Genomic DNA, 17,060 nt, shown 5'->3' with positions numbered 1-17,060 from the left:
CTTCTTCAATCCCCGCTGGGTTGGTTGGTTGGCGGATAGCGTTTAATCTCTCCCTACCTGTCCCCCCTAGCTATCTCTACCTGTTGTACCTACTGTACTTACAGTATCTACGGTGCCTACGGTGCCTATGGTGCCTACGGCACCCTCGTACAATACCTACATACCTACATACACATCTACACACTCTCACACTTGTACTTATACTTACGCTTGCACGAAATGGTCTATCTCCTTTCTTCCTGTTCCGTCCGCGCACATGGCTCCCTTCCTTTCCCCGGATTGTTGGCAGATCGGTAGAGGGAAGGAGATCGAAAGAGCTCAGCAGCTTCCCTTTATCCACCTTGGGTTCGTGGTTCGTTGTTCGGTGACGTGGTATAGCCACTGCAGTGGCACGTGTTCGTGAACTTGAGTCCTGTGGTCAGGGCAGAGCAAGCAAGCAAGCAAGCCGACTGGAAAGGGAATTGGAGAATCTGAGCGAGAAGAAGGACGAAGGAAATAGTACATTGGGCGGAAGAATGCCTAAAGTGAAAGGTAGGGAGAGAAAGTGCCGTCTCTGTGTAGATAGATATAGATAGATGGCTGGATGGATGGTGTACACACTACCTCAGTTCTACTACACGTCTGTCGGTTGCCGTGTCTCGTCCCCAGTCTCATATAGCTTTGGCTCAGAATGGCTTGGATTGAAAAAGAAGACCATGAAATTCCAAAATAAGCTCCCCAATGCTCGCAATGCTGTCTACAAACAAACCCCTATCAAAGTACAGTGTCTCACACGTGTCGCCATGGAAAGAGCTGAGATTTTCTCCCGAAATACCTCCCAACCCCCAAGAATCCTCCGAGAGAGAGAGAGAGAAAAGGATATCTATCCCATGGCCGGCATCGCTTCCACGCCCGCGGGCTTCGCCTTCTTCACGCTCTTCCACTCGAAGAAACATGCGGCGATAAACGATACACCTGCCACGGCGACGGAGACGCGGTAGCAGTCCTTCAAGGCATACACGTACGCCTCGATCACCTGGTGGATATGGTCTTCCATGCCCATCTTAGTCAGCACGCTGCGGAGCGCCGTGGCACCCGTGTTGATGAGCAGCTGCGGGTCAATGTCGGGCGCGTACTTGGCGGCACCGCTGACCAGACCGTTGGCGAAGACTGACTGCCCGACAGCGATGAAAAGCGCGCCACCGAGCGATTGGCAGAACATCAGCAGCACAGTCCCTTGGGGGATGTCCTTCATGGGCAAGGTGGTCTGGACCGCCACAAGGGGAAGGTTGAAACCAAAGCCTGTTCCAAGACCTGCGCAGATCTGGTACCCGAACCATTCGCGGAAGGGCGAGTCAACGGTCCAAGTGCTGATCAGGCCATAGCCAATGGTCATGAGCGCGGCTGCACCGATGATCAGTGGTGTGTAGTAGCCAATAATGGTCACCGCGATCCCTGCGACAATCGAAGTGAAGACGGTGGACAGCATCAATGGCAGGATCTGGACGCCGGATTTTGTTGGCGAGGATCCCTTGACACTTTGGAGGTAGAGCGGCAGGTAGTACATGAGAACAAAAATGCCGGCCCCGAAGAAGAAGACGAAGGCGCAGGACGCCATCAGAGTGCGCTTGGTGAGGAGACGCGGTGGGATGGTGGCATCTTCACCCAAACGCCACTGGGATATGCCAAAGAGAATCAGAAGGCACCCGGCACCGACGAACAGCCCAATTATCCGCGAGTTGTTCCATGCGTAAGTCGATCCACCCCACTGGACTGCCAGCAACAGACAGATGATGCCCGGAATGAGGATTGCCGCCCCGATGAGGTCGAGTTCGAGGATGCGTTTGAGGATTGGCATCTCGGAGAGCTTAGGATCTTGAGGGATATGGAGCACGAACAGGACGACGAGCATCGAAAAGCCGCCGATAGGGAGGCTGCACCATATCATCAGCACTCGCACGAGAAGAGGGAATAGAGAAACCGGCTCACTTGATATAGAAGCACCATCTCCACGAAAGGTGATCAGTGAAGACGCCACCGAGCAAAGGCCCTGCGACACTGGCCAATCCCCACATAGCACCAAACAGTCCAAACACCAGAGGTCTCCGGATCAAAGGCACTATGTCACCATTGTCAGTACCTGGATCATCGATATCAGATGTGTGCAATTGGCTTACGCGAGTGGGCAATAATGACCAAGGCTCCCGAAAAGATGCCACCCACGCCAATGCCGGCAACAGCCCTCCCAACGATGAGCGCGGTGCTGGATGGTGCAACGGCACAGACCAAGGAGCCCAATTCGAAGACGCTAATGGCAGAGAGAAAGACCCATTTGATCTGGAAGAATTTGTAGATGCGGCCAAAGCTGGGCTGGAGTGCGGTACTGGTCAGGAAATATGCGCTGCCATACCAGCCAATGTCGGTGACACTGTTGAAGCGGTCGGTGATCTTGGGGATCGCAGTGGCAATGATGGTTTGATCGAGTGCGACGAGGAAGACAGCCAGATCGAGGGCGATAATCAAGGTCACAAGCTTCAGACCAGAAGGATAGTTGCTCGTGTCTTCAGCCTCATCTTCGACCTCGACTTCCTCCTCCTTCCCCGTCTCCTTCGCCAAACTGTCGGTAGTGAGGCCGATGTCCCGCTCGACGGGTGGCTTCTCGGCGACATCGACAGATGGTGTTGAAGAACCAGATACGGAACGCTCAGTCGCGTTCTTGTGAGGAGATTCCTCCCGGCCCGATGTGTTGTCGGGCATGGTCCTCGTTGGGTTCTGTTGATCCTCTGAGACACCCATTGTAGGTCGAACGAGCAACACCAACGGTAGCGCCCTGGTAGAGTCTAGTATTATTCGAGATTGAAGCAAGCAATCATCGAGACGAAGTGAAGATGTCACAGGGCTACCGGTGTAGTATATACACACTCGAGCTAGAAAATTTCTCCCGTATCCCTTTCACCCTAGTATACGAGGCGGGGTTAGTCTGGCCATTTGAACGACTCATACAGGTTCGGGGGCCTAAAGAACCGAGCGTCATTGACAAGTGTAGCACGAGTAACAGCCTAGACACACACAAAGGGAAAAAAAGTTAGAAGAGAAACTCCCAAGGTTCGACCCGGTCGGACGAATTTCAGGCGCGTCAAGGGGTCGTTTGCAGGCGAACTCGGATCTGGGACTGGATAACACCGAGTTTTTGACAAAGCGCGGCTCATCCTTAGCCCGATTTTTGGCACGTGATCTACCCGCCAGACCAATCACAATACAACCTGCGTTATTGGGCGAGGCCGCAAAAGGGAACCGCAGCCGTTTCTGGTGGTCAACAAAGGGTTGGAATCCATAAGTGCCATGCCGGGCAACACTACGCGCACAGGCAGACGAAATATATCGGACCAATATGGAACGTGGAACGAAATGAAGCTGGCCAGTGGTCGTCTTATTCGCTACAGCCTAATCTGCTTTGTAAACGAGCCTCTTTAGAGAAATCCACGCACGTCTCAGTTCCCTCAAGCCAACGACGATATGTACAATCATGGTGCATTCCCTTGCAGTCGGGTTGTCCGAGCAATCATCTCTGCTCGAATGACGATGAACCTACACTCTCTGCCTCTTGCTCTCCCTTCAACAATGGATAATGTCCCTGAATCTCGCCTTTTTGACTAGGTGTAGCTGGCATTTGGACTTGTGCTGGATCGCCCGTAGGTGCAAGAGGATATGGTGTCGACGGTAATGATTCAAGATATTTCTTATGTTCTTCCTTAGCCTGTGCACCAGAAACGTCAGCTTCGATATATCCATTGAAAAGTCATGGGCTAGCCATCTTACGTATGGTAGACCACAGTAGGTGCACCAGCAAACCTGGGGTTTGTCCAAGTTGATAAAGATTCGTGGATGGCCCAAGGGACCACCGCCACCATCACAGGCCACGCTCTTTTCCTTAACCCAACGGACGGGTTGCTTGTGAATGAGCTCAATTGCAGCAAAGGGCCGGGGCTAGAGGCGTTTCTCAGTATGCGCTGATGCCAAAGATAGATGTAATCCAATTACCTGGGCTTCCATAATTGTCTGTTCAAATCTGGGTCCTGTCATCGCCAGCTCTCTGGGCATTTGACTCCTTGACCACGGCTTTTCCCTGTTTGGAGCCTGCATTGTTCTGGCTTTCTCTGCCTCTGGTACCAACTCTTGAAGGGGCGCATCCTGATTACCCCTCGCCTCAACCGGCACCTCGTTTGTCTTGGATACATTGGGAGTGAGTTTTCGCGCAGAAGGGTCGTTGGCTTGTTCGAAGTTCTCGCCGGTTCCAGGGCCTTGTCGTAGCAGTCGTGTGGTGCTTGCAAACTGCCGCGAAGAAAGTCGGGCTGTCTGAGCCACGGTCCGGTGGATTTGCCTCTTCATGACCGGCACGATGGAAGCCATGGCGATGGGAGGATTGAGGGGTTGATCTCTGTTTGTGCAGTGGAAGAGTTGGCAGACGTCGAGCCGGAGATGATTGAAGCTCGACGGTTGACCAATCGGAAAGCTCTATGCTCCGCAGTTGCAGCAGCAGAAACTTCACCGTAGAAATAGGGTGGAGTATCGAGGCTCTTCACTTTCAAGGCAACGGTCGCGCCGCGTACCGTCAGTGAATTTAGCAAGCACTTCCAACCTCCATTGCCATATATCGTCGATAAACCCTCTTCAAATAAGAGCATAGCAGGGACGTCTCTAGAAAAGCTGCGCCAACAATAATACCTATATTCAGACAACATGGCTTCCGGCTACGATCGTGCTCTTTCCGGTAAGTGGCTCCTGAGGCATTGAGTGCGAGTGCTAACAGATTGCAGTCTTCAGGTACTACAGCTCTTTCCACCCACGAATGCTGCTAACACATATAGCCCCGATGGCCACGTGTTCCAAGTCGAATATGCCCTGGAAGCAGTCAAGCGAGGAACCTGTGCGGTCGGAGTGAAAGGAAAAGACATTGTAGTCTTGGGCTGCGAAAAGAGATCGGCCATGAAGCTACAGGACACACGAATCACACCCTCCAAGATTGGTCTTATTGACACCCACGTCTGCCTTGCTTTCGCCGGACTCAACGCCGATGCCCGGATATTAATCGACAAAGCCAGAGTCGAGGCGCAGTCTCATCGGCTCACGGTGGAAGACCCTGTTACGATTGAATACATTACGAAATATGTGGCCGGCGTGCAGCAACGATTTACTCAGAGCGGTGGTGTCAGGCCGTTTGGCATCAGCACCCTGATCATCGGGTTCGACAAGGGCGATAAGGAGCCTAAGTTGTACCAAACAGAACCCTCAGGCATCTATTCTGCTTGGTATGTTGTCATCTCTGACTCTAAGAGCCGCCGTCTGACACGAAGCAGGAAAGCAAATGCGATCGGCCGGTCCAGCAAAACTGTGCGCGAATTTCTCGAGCGAAATCATAAAGATGACATGGACCGAGAGGCGACCATTTCGTTGACCGTCAAATCACTCCTAGAAGTCGTGCAAACAGGTGCCAAGAACATTGAGATTGCGATCATGGCTCCAGGCAAAACAATTGAGATGCTGCCATCCGAACAGATTGAACAGTATGTCAAGACCATCGAGGCGGAGAAGCAAGAAGAACAGGCGAAAAAGAAGCCCGGGACGAGAGCGTCAGGATCGGCAACCTCGTCCCTACCAACCCGGCCGCTAGCTGAGGGTGAGGGTGGAGGAGATGAATAAAGAGACGGGGCATTAGCCTTCACTCATTCTTTGCATGAGCGACTGGCGTTGTGGCAACGGATCAAATCAGTGAACATGGTCAAATGGTAGCTTGTTCCAAACGCAGGTTACTTCTCCCTGTTATCTGCTACCGAGGGCGCGCTGTCCGGCGGCTTCAAGTCATAGGGCTATTTCGACGCCATGTTGCCCTCCTTGCGTGGAGCCTGACTTCTCTGAAGCAGGTAGCTGCACCGCTCTTCTCGCCCGTTGTTGCATATCAACCCAGCCGCTCCGTTCCGCCTTTGAGGTCAAATATCGACTGCTGGTTTGATTGTTTCACTCTTTCGTCTTTGATCATTCTATGACCAGAATCAATATGACTTGTCCGCCTTGTGTAGACTGTAGCGACTTACCTCGCATCCACCCTTGTATCCTCACTCTCGACCTTCAAAGCGGCCTTCGGGGTGACTGCATCAATGACAAAGTGATTGTCACAGTTTGGGCAATACTCGTCACTGAAACCATGAGCAAATGCCACTAACGTCTCGTTCGGGATGAGAATCGCTTCGACCCACCTGTCCTCCCATTCTTTCGTATTTTTCCGGAAGGCCTTCTTGCATTTCTTACATATGAACGTCTATTTGTGACCCCCGTGTCAGTAACTGTCGCAGGAGGCATAATATAATGATCTCTAGGACAGAGTGACGAAATACCATATCAAAGCTCTGCAACAGGGGGTGATCTTCCTGTTCAGCATGGCATTCCGCACAGTCGAACCATTTACGACCTGAAGTTTCTTCGTCAGTGGCGTTTTTCCCAGAAGGATATATAGCACGCTTACAGCAAGGCGAACGGATAGATACTTGGGCGTTCAAGACATGTTTACTTTCGTCAGGGGTTAGTCCATCATGGTTGGCTGCTGGGCACTTGGATGGACATTTACCACATATTGCAGAAAGCGGCACGGAAGCCAGGGGAACGGGCGAAAGAGGATGGCTCGCCCGAATAATTCCCTAACAATCCTCAAGATAGATGTACTTCACTCGAAAAGGGAACTTTTGGTCGCTGGTTGAAGACACTGGAAGAAAGTGGCATCTTCTGAGTTGGAAAAGTCGCGTCTCGGGGCGAGTCATATATCACTGCACGTGATCCTCTTTTGACTCGCCATATTCCTTCGAGCCACGTACGCCACCTCTCCTTTCACTTCAACTTCATCACTTTGATCCATATTCTTCTACGCAATGACCTGCGAAAGGTATGTTGGTTTGTGGTCCAATATTTAACAATATCATCAATAGGTACTCTTGCCAGCAAAGCATGGCGAAATGTCTCTGCCTGAATGTTTGAGATGTGCCCCTTTTAGACCAGCTGGAGACCAGTCGTGAGCCCAAGTGTGTGGTGGCCTTTTACATCCTGCCCACCAAGCTGGACGTCTGGTCTACTGCACGTTCGCGTCGTCCTCGAATCCGTCTCAACCGACTACAATCCTAAAACAGATCCCCTGACTTCTTTGGTCTCTCAGGATGCAACCACAACATGGGGTCCTTAAGATCCACCCAGCCCAAGAATGGCTTGGAAAGGCCATATCCGACAAGCTCCTGGAGAGGTTCTGGCAATTCACGGACCTTCTCTACCGGATTCACCAGGTACTGGTTCTCTTCTTGTCTCAGATATCCCCTCGTCATGAACGTGCTATACACAAGGCGCTCTTCAGGCACGACCTCGCCGTTTTCGTTGGGCTGGTCTGTCTTGTTCGCGCTACCGCCGTGGAAACACCCACTCAGCACCATGAAGCCGTCGCCGGGCTCGAGCTCTGCATGGAATGTTTGTGACTCGCTTGCTGGCCCTAGAGCATAGTCCCAGAGGTGAGAGCCTGGGATAAAGCGTGTGGCTCCATTCCGCTTAGTAGTCTTCTTTCCTGCAATGAAGAAGCCAATTCCTGCATCGCGGCCGATCTCGTGCGTTGCGGCAGCCGAATGGTAGACATGGTGGACTAAACGAAGTGAAGATAATTATCAGCAAAGGTTGACGTGGACAACTTCTTACGACATTGCTCCAGGGCGGATCAAGCGAGGTTAAGAGGGAACTTACTTGCATCGTCGCGGTGCCTGGACATCATTGCGGTTTCTTCTCAGCAATCTTGTTACCTGTCAAAGCAGGGGGCAAAACAACTTACAGCGCTTGGTCACGAGCTCCAGGGCCAATGCTGAAGACAATGGTATTGTTCAACTGGGGTCGAGACACCGAGGCCTCATTTTTGTCGCCAACCTGCTTTGGTCTCAGCGTCCGACTGACGAGATGAAACAGAATCAAACTCACCCAATTCCATTTCAAAGTGCTGGTCAACAACGCATCTGTCACGCCGAGCCAGAGCGGATTGGCGACAATGCGTTCGGCGAAGGTCCTTGACTTGCTCACCATACCAAATGCCCTGCGGGTTTCCTTGGGGAAGAAATCTCCTGTAGGGGGTTCGATGTTCAGCATCAACACTGCTCGAGGTACCATCGGCATGTGTGCCAGCGATATATCCTCTCATTCCAGGCCGTTGCGCCGGGGCAATCCATGATAAGATATTTCAGATGCAGAAACTCACCATCATCCCATGCCTTATCCTTTTCCAGCCAGGGTCGAGTGTCCTTTTCAAGATTTGCCAATTCTTCACTGTTCAGCATGCCACGAATGACGACGCCGCCAGCCACTCGCAGCGCAGACACCAGCTCGTCCACTGTACATGTTGATGCGTTGAAAACCTTTACCTCGGGAAGTTGTGAAGAGGGAGATTTTAGGTCTTCCTTCTGGGTCGACTGAGACGTGCTTGTCGGGGTTGAGAAAGACTTGGGGATCGGGAGAGGAACCTCGACTGCGGAGGGCGCCATTGTAAAGGTATGTTGTTGGATCACACTACTGAGTGCTCAGGGACTTGTGAACAGGATAAAGTCTACATATAACCATCGACGGAAGACTGCCTCAGAACACAAGAGCCACGTCAGCCCAACGGGCAAATGGTGTCACGCAACAATTGTTTGCCGAGCCCAGCCTCGGATTCGAATCTTGCCTACCAATCCAGTCCAACCGCACACGTAAGGTCTCGAAAGTCACCCATCGCATCGTATTCGCCTGGTATCGCAGTTTCTGTCGGCAGGCCGATTTGGACGCTGTTTTCGTTGTGGCCCGATTGGGAAAGAGAGTGCTTATCAGGGTTCAGGTCAGTGTGGGGGGCTGCGAAACAGTAAGTTTGGAGAACCAACGCCTTGTCGTTCGTTGTGCTCAAAAGGGAAAGAGAGTCAGCTAACCTGACAAGCTTGATTTACCCAATTCCAAGCATACTTGGCTGGACTTTGATTTCGACCTAGTGACGGTTTGGTGGTTAGGACGCTTGTTCTATCAACAGGAAAGACAATAGGTGCTTGAGATACGAGATGTCGTATTGCACCCTCTGAGAAGAAGGCATTGCTGACTGCTTCTGTCTAGACAGGATTGAACACCAAGCGGCTACAGAATCTATTTCCTTCCCATAGCTTTCTCTACCGCCTCAAGCGCTGCGATGACCTTTTCATCCATGTTCCTTCTTCCGACAATGCAACAGCTTACAGGTGCCCCAACCCATTTCTCTGGCTCATATAAATTGTGGTTGTACTTGTCTTGCTCGTTCATCGGGACGTAATCTTCCTCCTTCTTGTCCTTCTCCACATCCACAAACGTCACAGGAAAGATAGCCGCCGGGTAGTCCAGCAAGTTCCACTGACTGGTGTACGGCCAATATCTTGCCGTTTCATGCAACGGCGCAGCACCAGGTGTTGCAGGACAAATGATGACATCGACTTCTTGTCCCGAGTCGGCGGTTTTGCTCCAGTGAGCGGCATACTCGTCGCGGTACTTGTCCCTTTCGACGCACAGCTCCCAGTATTCGGCCATGGTGAGACTCTTGACGTTGGGCTGCTCCTCGGTGATGAACTTGGTCAGCGGAAGGATGGGCTCGTCGATCTCTTTCAACGGCGCCAGAATTTGTTCGCCGCCATCTGGAAAATACAGCGCCGACACGATATCCCAGGCCTTGTCGTGCTTATAGGGTTCCCAATCCACCACTTCCATCCCTGCAGCTTTGCATGCATCGGCAACCATTTTCAGCGCCCGAATCATGGGAGGGTGGGGCTTGACTACCCCGTCAGACCATTCAATGGCAACCTTGAGAGGCCGGGTCAGCTTTTCCGGGGTCCATTTCTTCACCGTCAGAGATGGATCATATCTCCACGGCTCATTGTCTAAAATGACTTTCATGAACAAGTTGATCGTCTCCCGACTCTGGGTTAGTGGACCAAAAGTCGCGAGGACGGAGTCTTTTCCGTTCATCACATGCTTCATTCCTTTTAATGGGATGCGCTTCGAGGTTGGCTTGAAACCATATACTCCGCAATTGCTGGCTGGAGCCCTCACGCTGCCCCCAATATCTCCACCAAGTCCCTGTCGAATGTTTAGCAGAAGGTCCCATCTTGTCAAGGTCTGGGCCCAGCTGTGGATGTGTCCATCAAGGGCAGACACATGCCCCTTTGGAGGAAACAAGAGCCAAGCAGAGAATTCGACTCACCCAAACGCTGCCGCGGAACGCCACAAGGGCACCTTCTCCGCCGCTGCTACCACCCGATGTCAAGTTCCGGTTCCAGGGATTGACGGTTCTTCCATAAACATTGTTGTCGCATTCAAGAGACATCAAAGTCTGAGGCCCGGTGGTACGGACGTAATAGACGCAACCAGCATCGTACAAGTAATCGTTCAGCGGATTTCGGTCACTCGGCTGGCCAATCCAAGCCACGTAGGAGGCGTGGTTGGTCTTGCCATTCATCCCATGGTGTTCTTTGACCTGTAACCACAGATGAGCTTATCCCTAGTCGATATCATCCTGGGAGTTTCCACTTACCGAGATGGGCAGCCCATGAAGGGGTCCGATGGGCTCGGGGAGGGAATCAAGATACTTGGCCCTCTCAATGGCCTCATCCCACATCAACTCAGTCACGCAGTTCACCTGTAACAGGGATCATCACTCAGCATCCATGGGCCGGCAAGCTTCAGGTCGGGAAGCATTACATACCGCATACTGGGCCAGAGCAGCCCTCCTCAAGAACGCCCGGGTGAGCTCCTCGGACGTGAGCTTTTTGCTGCGCAGCATCTCGAGGAGTTCAATCGCGTCATAGTTCTGGGTAAGTTCATACTCACGCGGCGTCAGATACTCCTTTGGCAAGTCCTGAGAAGACAGCGGGAGGGGATCGGGGAGAGACCCGAGCGGAGGCTCAACTTTGCTCAGAGTCTCGTCTCGATAGTCGCGAGCGCTTTTCGCTTTCTCAATCCACGGTTTCGAAATCATCGTCGCCAGAAGAGCAGGAACAAGGAGATCGTTTGTACCACGGTTCAGGGATCACGATATTCTGGTCGGCGAGACGGAACTGACTCGACCTGGCCGTCCCTTTTATCAACGAAGGAAAGAGGGTTTTCACCACCTTGTCTGGGCGTCTGCCTTATTTCTCGTCGACGAAACTTCTTTCATCTGAAGCTGGCCCCTCTTCTCGCGCGAAGCGGAATGCTGAGATAACATCTCCTCAGTCTGCACTCACTGAGACCGAGATAGACCAAGCCAGCGGAGTATCGCGACCGGGATAAATCCGACCCGGTATCTGCAACCTTGTCCCGACACATGGCCACAGGTTGACTCCAAGATGGAGATCAAACGCATCCCCAAACTTTCACAGACAGCAACGTGTTTGCTCTTCCCCGACTGTCGATCGAAGTCTGCGGCCAGGTTAGGAAAGAGAGATGATGGTTGATCCCTCAATACCTGGTTGTGCTCGTTATCCCTGGAGTGGACCCGATGCCGGTGCTATTGGCTCACCTTTATCATATACAACCTCCAAGACCCCTGACACCCTTGGCCAACCCTTGGCTATCATTGGCACTACTGCTGGGTGGACGCCCTCGTACAACGTCGATCTCCCGACGTACCACACTCTGTCAAATCATACTGGCCGTGACTGGCCTACATTATGAGAGCGAATCACGCATATCAGCGGCATGACCGAGGGGACTAGATTACGGCCTAAGCACGAAAGAAGACGATAAGACGAGACATCCAGGGTGCCAATACCCAACATTGGCCGCCACCAAGATAATCAACTTTGATATCCTTGCCTTCATAGCCTTTCCGGCAACAGGTTCACCAAAAAGGATGGCTGAGGCACGACTGGCACTTTTGCCCGAGAATGACAGAGATATAAGGACGGCGACCGCTGCTCCCTTTCCCGCTCCGGTGCTGCCTGACTTTGAACTTTTGCAAGCTCACACAAGAGTCCTCAATAATTTGACCCTCTGCAGAACCGACACGCATCGAGTCGTGACTGGGCCCCCATTCCGACCAGCACACCATGAAGTTCATAGAGCCTTCCCTAGGGAAAGGCGTTTTTCGCCTGAACCGACCGATCAACCAAAACTTCGTGGTCGGCGCCATCCTCTTCTGCCTCCCAGGTATCTACCTGGCCCTGACCGGTCTCGGTGCCGGTGGCGGACGTCCTTCGTCTCAAACAGTGGCCTCGACCACCAATGCCGTGCTATATGGTCTGTTCTGCCTCTTCGGCTGGATCGGAGGTGCTATCCTCAACCTGATCGGCCCAAAATTGACCATGGCTTTCGGTGCCCTCGGCTACCCGCTGTACGTGGGTGGTCTGTGGTACTTTGACCGACAAGGTCACTCTTGGTTCCCGTACTTGGCTGGTGCTTTCCTCGGTGTCACCGCAGGTTGTCTCTGGACCGCAGCCGGGTTTGTCCAGTTTGCCTACGCCGAAGAAGACCAGAAGGCTCTGGTATGTTTTCTCCGTGTGCCAAAGACCCTGTCTTGATCATCGGGACTGATTGAGCCGCAGTTCATCACCTGGCAATGGGTCTTTACCTCCTTTGGTGGTACCGTCGGCAGTCTGATCGCCTTTGGGGTCAACTTCCAGCAGACCGAGTCCACTGGTGTATCGAACGCCGTGTACACTGTCTTGTGAGTCCTCACCGTTTTGTTCCCGAGAGTTTATGTTCTTACCCATCGCTACAGCATCGTCATCATGTGCTTGGCCATCGGGATCGCACTGGTCTTCATCATCTCGCCGAGGAAGGTCGTACGTGACGACGGCACCCACATCGCCATCTTCAAGCAGCCGCGCGTCATGGACGAGATCAAGGGTCTCATCATGTGGTTCACCGACTTGAAGATCCTCGCCCTGATCCCCGGCATCTTCGTCGCCGAGATGAACCTGGTGAGTTTTGCTCCTCTTGCCTTTGTCTTGCCTCCCTCCCATTTGCTGCTGGCGCAAAATGTCGGAGAAGGCATTTGTCACTGACATAGAGAAACCTAAAGGCCCTCCTCTCCAGCATTAACGGATACTACTTCAACCTGCGGACGCGGTCGCTCAACAATGTCATGTTTCAGTTCATCATGATGCCGTGCCCGCTCCTGCTTGCGTGGATCATGGACACGAAATATATCAAGTCACGCCGGACTCGAGGCATGATCGGCGCTGTCATCATGGGCACCATCTGTCTGGCCACCAATGCCGGTTTGGCCGCGTGGATCACGCGTAACGACGTCAACCGACAGAAAAACACCCCTCCAGGAATCGACTGGACCGACAGCGGCTTCGGTGCCGGATTCGTTCTGTATTTGCTCTCTGGTACGTTCTCCTCCATACCCACCAATAGATGGGATTAACCTCACGACAACTTCCCCCTTTTCCACCTTTCATTCCTCTTGTACCCAGACCTTGCCTTGAAGACTGACGCCCAACAGGAATCATCTACGCCACCTACCAAATCGTGGTGCAGTGGACGCTCGGCGCCCTGACCAACGACCCGGTCGAATGCTCGCGGCTGGCGGGGCTGTTCAAAGGCACGACGTCGCTAGGCATGTGCATCTCGTTTGTGCTCGACTCGAAGAACGTGTCGTACATCGACCAGCTGATCGTGCAGTTCACGCTGTACGCGGTCGGGCTGGTGTTCCTGCTGAGCATCATCTGGTTCTGCGTCAAGGACACCAACTACTTCCTCGAGGAGAACGTCATTGTGCCGCACCGGTGGGAGGAGCGCGCGCGCATCGAGGGCCTCGTCGCCGAGGAGCAGATCGAGAAGGAGCACCAGAAGGAGCTGATCGCTCAGCGAGGCATTGCCGTCGACGCCAAGAACATTGGCGAGATCATCGAGAAGGGCATTACCCCGTAGATCAGTCAAAGAAGTCAGTTGGGTTTGGTGTTTGTGTCGTGGAGAAAGCTCCAGTAGCTGGCTGACCGGCTGACTGGCTGGCAAGCGGGCTGGCCGGGTGAGGTCGGAACGGAGGCTAGAAGGAATTAGATAGATATTTTCTGTCCTTTTTAGAATTGACAAAGTTCACCACCACCACTCGTGGCACGCACGCGCGCACGCCGATGGGCATTCCTTCGTCGATCGACAATCCCCTTCCCATCAAGATACACTGCCGAGAAGCCCAAGTTCTCCATGGTCCGTGGATGGGGATGGGATGGATGGAACAAGAGTTGTGTTACCTACCCGCACGTGGGCCAAGGTCTAGCGTTGCATGCAGTGGCCAAAACTCCACAGTACCTCCACCTAGGTATATAAGGCAAACTGTCCTTTTGCTCGTTTCTCACTTCAGACAACGTGTCATTGCCCTCTGGGCCCAGAGGGCAATGGCTTCTCTTGACTTGAATCTCGTGTTCCTGGGAAACCACAAGGATGACCGGACACGGTCCATCTGCCATGGGGTTATCTGCAGTGCCTATGGTCGATGATACCAACATAATGGACGCTTCGCTTCTCAGCGTCGCTGAAAGACTCGACGAAAGCTTCGCGATGTGATCGCGCGGCCGGTCACGAAACGCGTCTTTCGTCTCTGTGAGAGGCTCGGGCGAGAGAAAATGTCAGGCCAGCACCAGCGAGGAATAAAGAACCTCTGTTGGCGAGGGCGTCGTCGAGGCCGTCGTTGCGTCCAACTAGGCTCTACGGATCTTCAAAAAGATGAAAAATGGAGAAAAAAAAAAAAAAAAAAAAAGGGTGTGAGTGCATGTGAATATCAGGGTGGAAATTGGAAGCTGAGACGAGTCATATATCAGTCACATGACACGGCTCATGAATCGATATCTCAACCGGCCGTCTGATTGGCCCCCGTTGCCTGATAGGGGGTTTCTGGCCTGGATCTTAATCTCTGGGTGCGGGGCTGTCCCTTATCAACGCCCTCCGGACTTTCGTATCAACCACTCACTCCGCACTAATTACCTACCCAACTACGCCTACCGCCCTAGATACCCTTTACGACTCCATTACTTTCTTTCTACTCCCTCCTGCCTCCCTCGCTCCTTCGTCACAACCCTCTCCCGCCCAAAGACCTTCGAAACTTGTGTTTTGTTTTTGCCAGTCAATAAAATCATGTCAGTCACCACTTGCTCGACCACGGCGACGCGCTTGAATAATTTGACGGGGAAGAGAACCAACTCGTTGGGTTGGGCCAAGTCCGACTGCCACACGTGCTCCTCGCTCGGCCGTTCCTGTGACCGGCGACGGCCTCGCTGCAGCGCCTGTCTCGCCGACGGCGTCATCTGCGCCGGCTACGTGCAGCAGCTCAATTGGGAAAGAGGCACGTTGAAGGTTGGCAAACGGCGGCCCAAGGAACATCCACTCGAGAGTGGTGCCGCCAGAGAGGCTCAAGCGGAGAGGTCGACAGCGCCACTACCTCGGCCCTCGACCTACACCTTTGTCGATCAGTCCCTCACACAAACACGCACACGGCGGAGGTCGAGGAACAACTCGAGATCGAGCGAGATCAGCATTCCAACCTCGACGGCCTTTTCCCAGGGCCCCGAGTCTGTGTCGTCGTCGGCGTCTCCGTCTTCGACATGGTCGGTCCTGAGCGGCGCGAACACGCCTCCTGTGGTCGACACTAGCCATCAGCTCGACCTCGTTCTCTTCCCCCAAGTGAACTGCCACCCGGGTGGGATCGAATATGCCTTGTCATTCTTCCATTCCTGCTTCGCCAACACCACGCTGACATTCCCGGTGAAAATTAACCCCTGGCGAGCTTGCTTACCCTCAATCCACGACGAATTTCCTTCGGTGCGCTACGCCGCAGCCGCGCTTGCAAAACGTCAACAAGCCCACTTCGACCGAAAGCCCGAGAGTGCCACGATCTTGCGCCTCAAGTCTCAGGCCTTGTCCATCTTCGCGTCGCACCTCAATGATCTTTCGTTCGAGTGCGGTCTCAGTACGGTGCTTCTCCTCATCGGCCTCGATTACGCCGAGACGGGAATTGCCAATTGGAACATCCACCTGCGCGGCGCGTACCGGATTCTCGAGTCTCACGGCGGCATTCGACTGGCCGAATCACGACCAAACCTTCGGAGTCAGATTGCCATGTTGATCTGGTACGACGTCAACGCCGCCTTGATCTCGCGGCGTGGTCCTACATTTCCCAGGACTTATATCGAGGCACTCATGGCATGGCAGGACGACGACGAATGGAGCATACTGGGTCTCAACGGTCTTCCCGACGGCATGTTTCTGGACATGTACGGCCTTGCCGTTGCCGCTGCAGACCTTGACTCTGCAGACCCATACGCGCTCGAAGCTATCCGCAGGAACATCCTGGGGAGCGAGGTCAGCGCGAAGCAGGGGAAATACCAGGCTCTGATGTCAGAAATCTGGAGGCTGGGCCTTTTGTTATACATTGCTCGGGTGTTTGAGCCATTTCGGATCTACAATTTGGCAGTAGCAGACTACTGGGACGAAGTTGACCTGTTCACGAGCCACGAAAGCGCCCCCCGGGGGGACTTTGAACCGCGTGCCGTGGCCATTCAGATCCTCACCATGGTCGCCGAGATTCCGGCGGACAGCAGCTTTCAGAAACAGTGCCTGATGCCCATTGTCCTGGCCGGTTGCGAAATGTCACGTGCAGAGTGGGCTTTGAGAAAAGTGGCCATCGAGTACTCTGAGCGGTGGAAACAGAAGACGGGGATCTGGATTTTTGGGTCCGGGCTGGAGTTTATGAGGAGTGTTTGGGCAAAGAATGATGCGGTCGTCGCCGGCGAATTCGACGACGAAGATGACAGGGAGTGGGTGCCTTGGACAGAGATCTACCCGTCCAGTGCTGAATATGGCTTTCTGTTTGGGTGAGAGAGATAAACGCAGCGTATCAATCAGAAACACACAAGCGTGCGGTGTTGAAGAGCGTACTGAGGGTGGCCCAGCCGGAAGTTGCCCAAGATAAACCTCACTAGGTCTGCGATGCCTTGACCCGTCAGCTCGTGAGGTGTACTGCCTGTGGACACCACTGTTCACAGCATCGTCACTTCCCAATATGCCGTGAACAACAATGGCATCAGCTTATCCCGACT

General features: G+C 53.3%; 7 protein-coding genes across 7 annotated transcripts; 3 read left to right on the top strand and 4 right to left on the bottom strand.

The window, feature by feature from the left end:
- Positions 1-862: 862 nt before the first annotated feature.
- Positions 863-2,775, bottom strand: Z517_06425 (uncharacterized protein; the record flags this gene model as incomplete). The annotated part of the gene is made up of 3 exons (XM_013428164.1): positions 863-1,913; positions 1,969-2,098; positions 2,157-2,775. 3 exons carry the CDS (start codon positions 2,773-2,775, stop codon positions 863-865), a joined length of 1,800 nt encoding a protein of 599 aa, XP_013283618.1.
- Positions 2,776-3,541: 766 nt separating this feature from the next.
- Positions 3,542-4,389, bottom strand: Z517_06424 (uncharacterized protein; the record flags this gene model as incomplete). The annotated part of the gene is made up of 3 exons (XM_013428163.1): positions 3,542-3,736; positions 3,799-3,966; positions 4,021-4,389. The coding sequence occupies 3 exons, from the start codon at positions 4,387-4,389 to the stop codon at positions 3,542-3,544; spliced, it is 732 nt and encodes a 243-aa protein (XP_013283617.1).
- A 330-nt stretch (positions 4,390-4,719) lies between these two features.
- Z517_06423 (proteasome subunit alpha type-4) lies at positions 4,720-5,679 on the top strand (the record flags this gene model as incomplete). Its single annotated transcript, XM_013428162.1, has 4 exons — positions 4,720-4,750; positions 4,797-4,803; positions 4,848-5,288; positions 5,337-5,679. The coding sequence occupies 4 exons, from the start codon at positions 4,720-4,722 to the stop codon at positions 5,677-5,679; spliced, it is 822 nt and encodes a 273-aa protein (XP_013283616.1).
- A 1,466-nt stretch (positions 5,680-7,145) lies between these two features.
- Positions 7,146-8,534, bottom strand: Z517_06422 (uncharacterized protein; the record flags this gene model as incomplete). The annotated part of the gene is made up of 5 exons (XM_013428161.1): positions 7,146-7,651; positions 7,750-7,766; positions 7,835-7,926; positions 7,978-8,117; positions 8,252-8,534. The coding sequence occupies 5 exons, from the start codon at positions 8,532-8,534 to the stop codon at positions 7,146-7,148; spliced, it is 1,038 nt and encodes a 345-aa protein (XP_013283615.1).
- Positions 8,535-9,159: 625 nt separating this feature from the next.
- Positions 9,160-11,017, bottom strand: Z517_06421 (uncharacterized protein; the record flags this gene model as incomplete). Its single annotated transcript, XM_013428160.1, has 4 exons — positions 9,160-10,119; positions 10,244-10,516; positions 10,574-10,678; positions 10,745-11,017. The coding sequence occupies 4 exons, from the start codon at positions 11,015-11,017 to the stop codon at positions 9,160-9,162; spliced, it is 1,611 nt and encodes a 536-aa protein (XP_013283614.1).
- A 1,051-nt stretch (positions 11,018-12,068) lies between these two features.
- Z517_06420 (uncharacterized protein) lies at positions 12,069-13,899 on the top strand (the record flags this gene model as incomplete). Its single annotated transcript, XM_013428159.1, has 5 exons — positions 12,069-12,503; positions 12,564-12,685; positions 12,740-12,941; positions 13,043-13,355; positions 13,472-13,899. The coding sequence occupies 5 exons, from the start codon at positions 12,069-12,071 to the stop codon at positions 13,897-13,899; spliced, it is 1,500 nt and encodes a 499-aa protein (XP_013283613.1).
- A 1,200-nt stretch (positions 13,900-15,099) lies between these two features.
- On the top strand, positions 15,100-16,839 carry Z517_06419 (uncharacterized protein; the record flags this gene model as incomplete). Its single annotated transcript, XM_013428158.1, has 1 exon — positions 15,100-16,839. One exon carries the CDS (start codon positions 15,100-15,102, stop codon positions 16,837-16,839), a length of 1,740 nt encoding a protein of 579 aa, XP_013283612.1.
- Between the last annotated feature and the right edge of the window lie 221 nt (positions 16,840-17,060).

Source organism: Fonsecaea pedrosoi, assembly GCF_000835455.1.
Source record: "Fonsecaea pedrosoi CBS 271.37 unplaced genomic scaffold supercont1.4, whole genome shotgun sequence".
Classification (NCBI taxonomy): Eukaryota; Fungi; Ascomycota; class Eurotiomycetes; order Chaetothyriales; family Herpotrichiellaceae; genus Fonsecaea; species Fonsecaea pedrosoi.
Note: the sequence above shows the minus strand (reverse complement) of the source record. Positions and strands in the feature narration are given on the sequence as shown.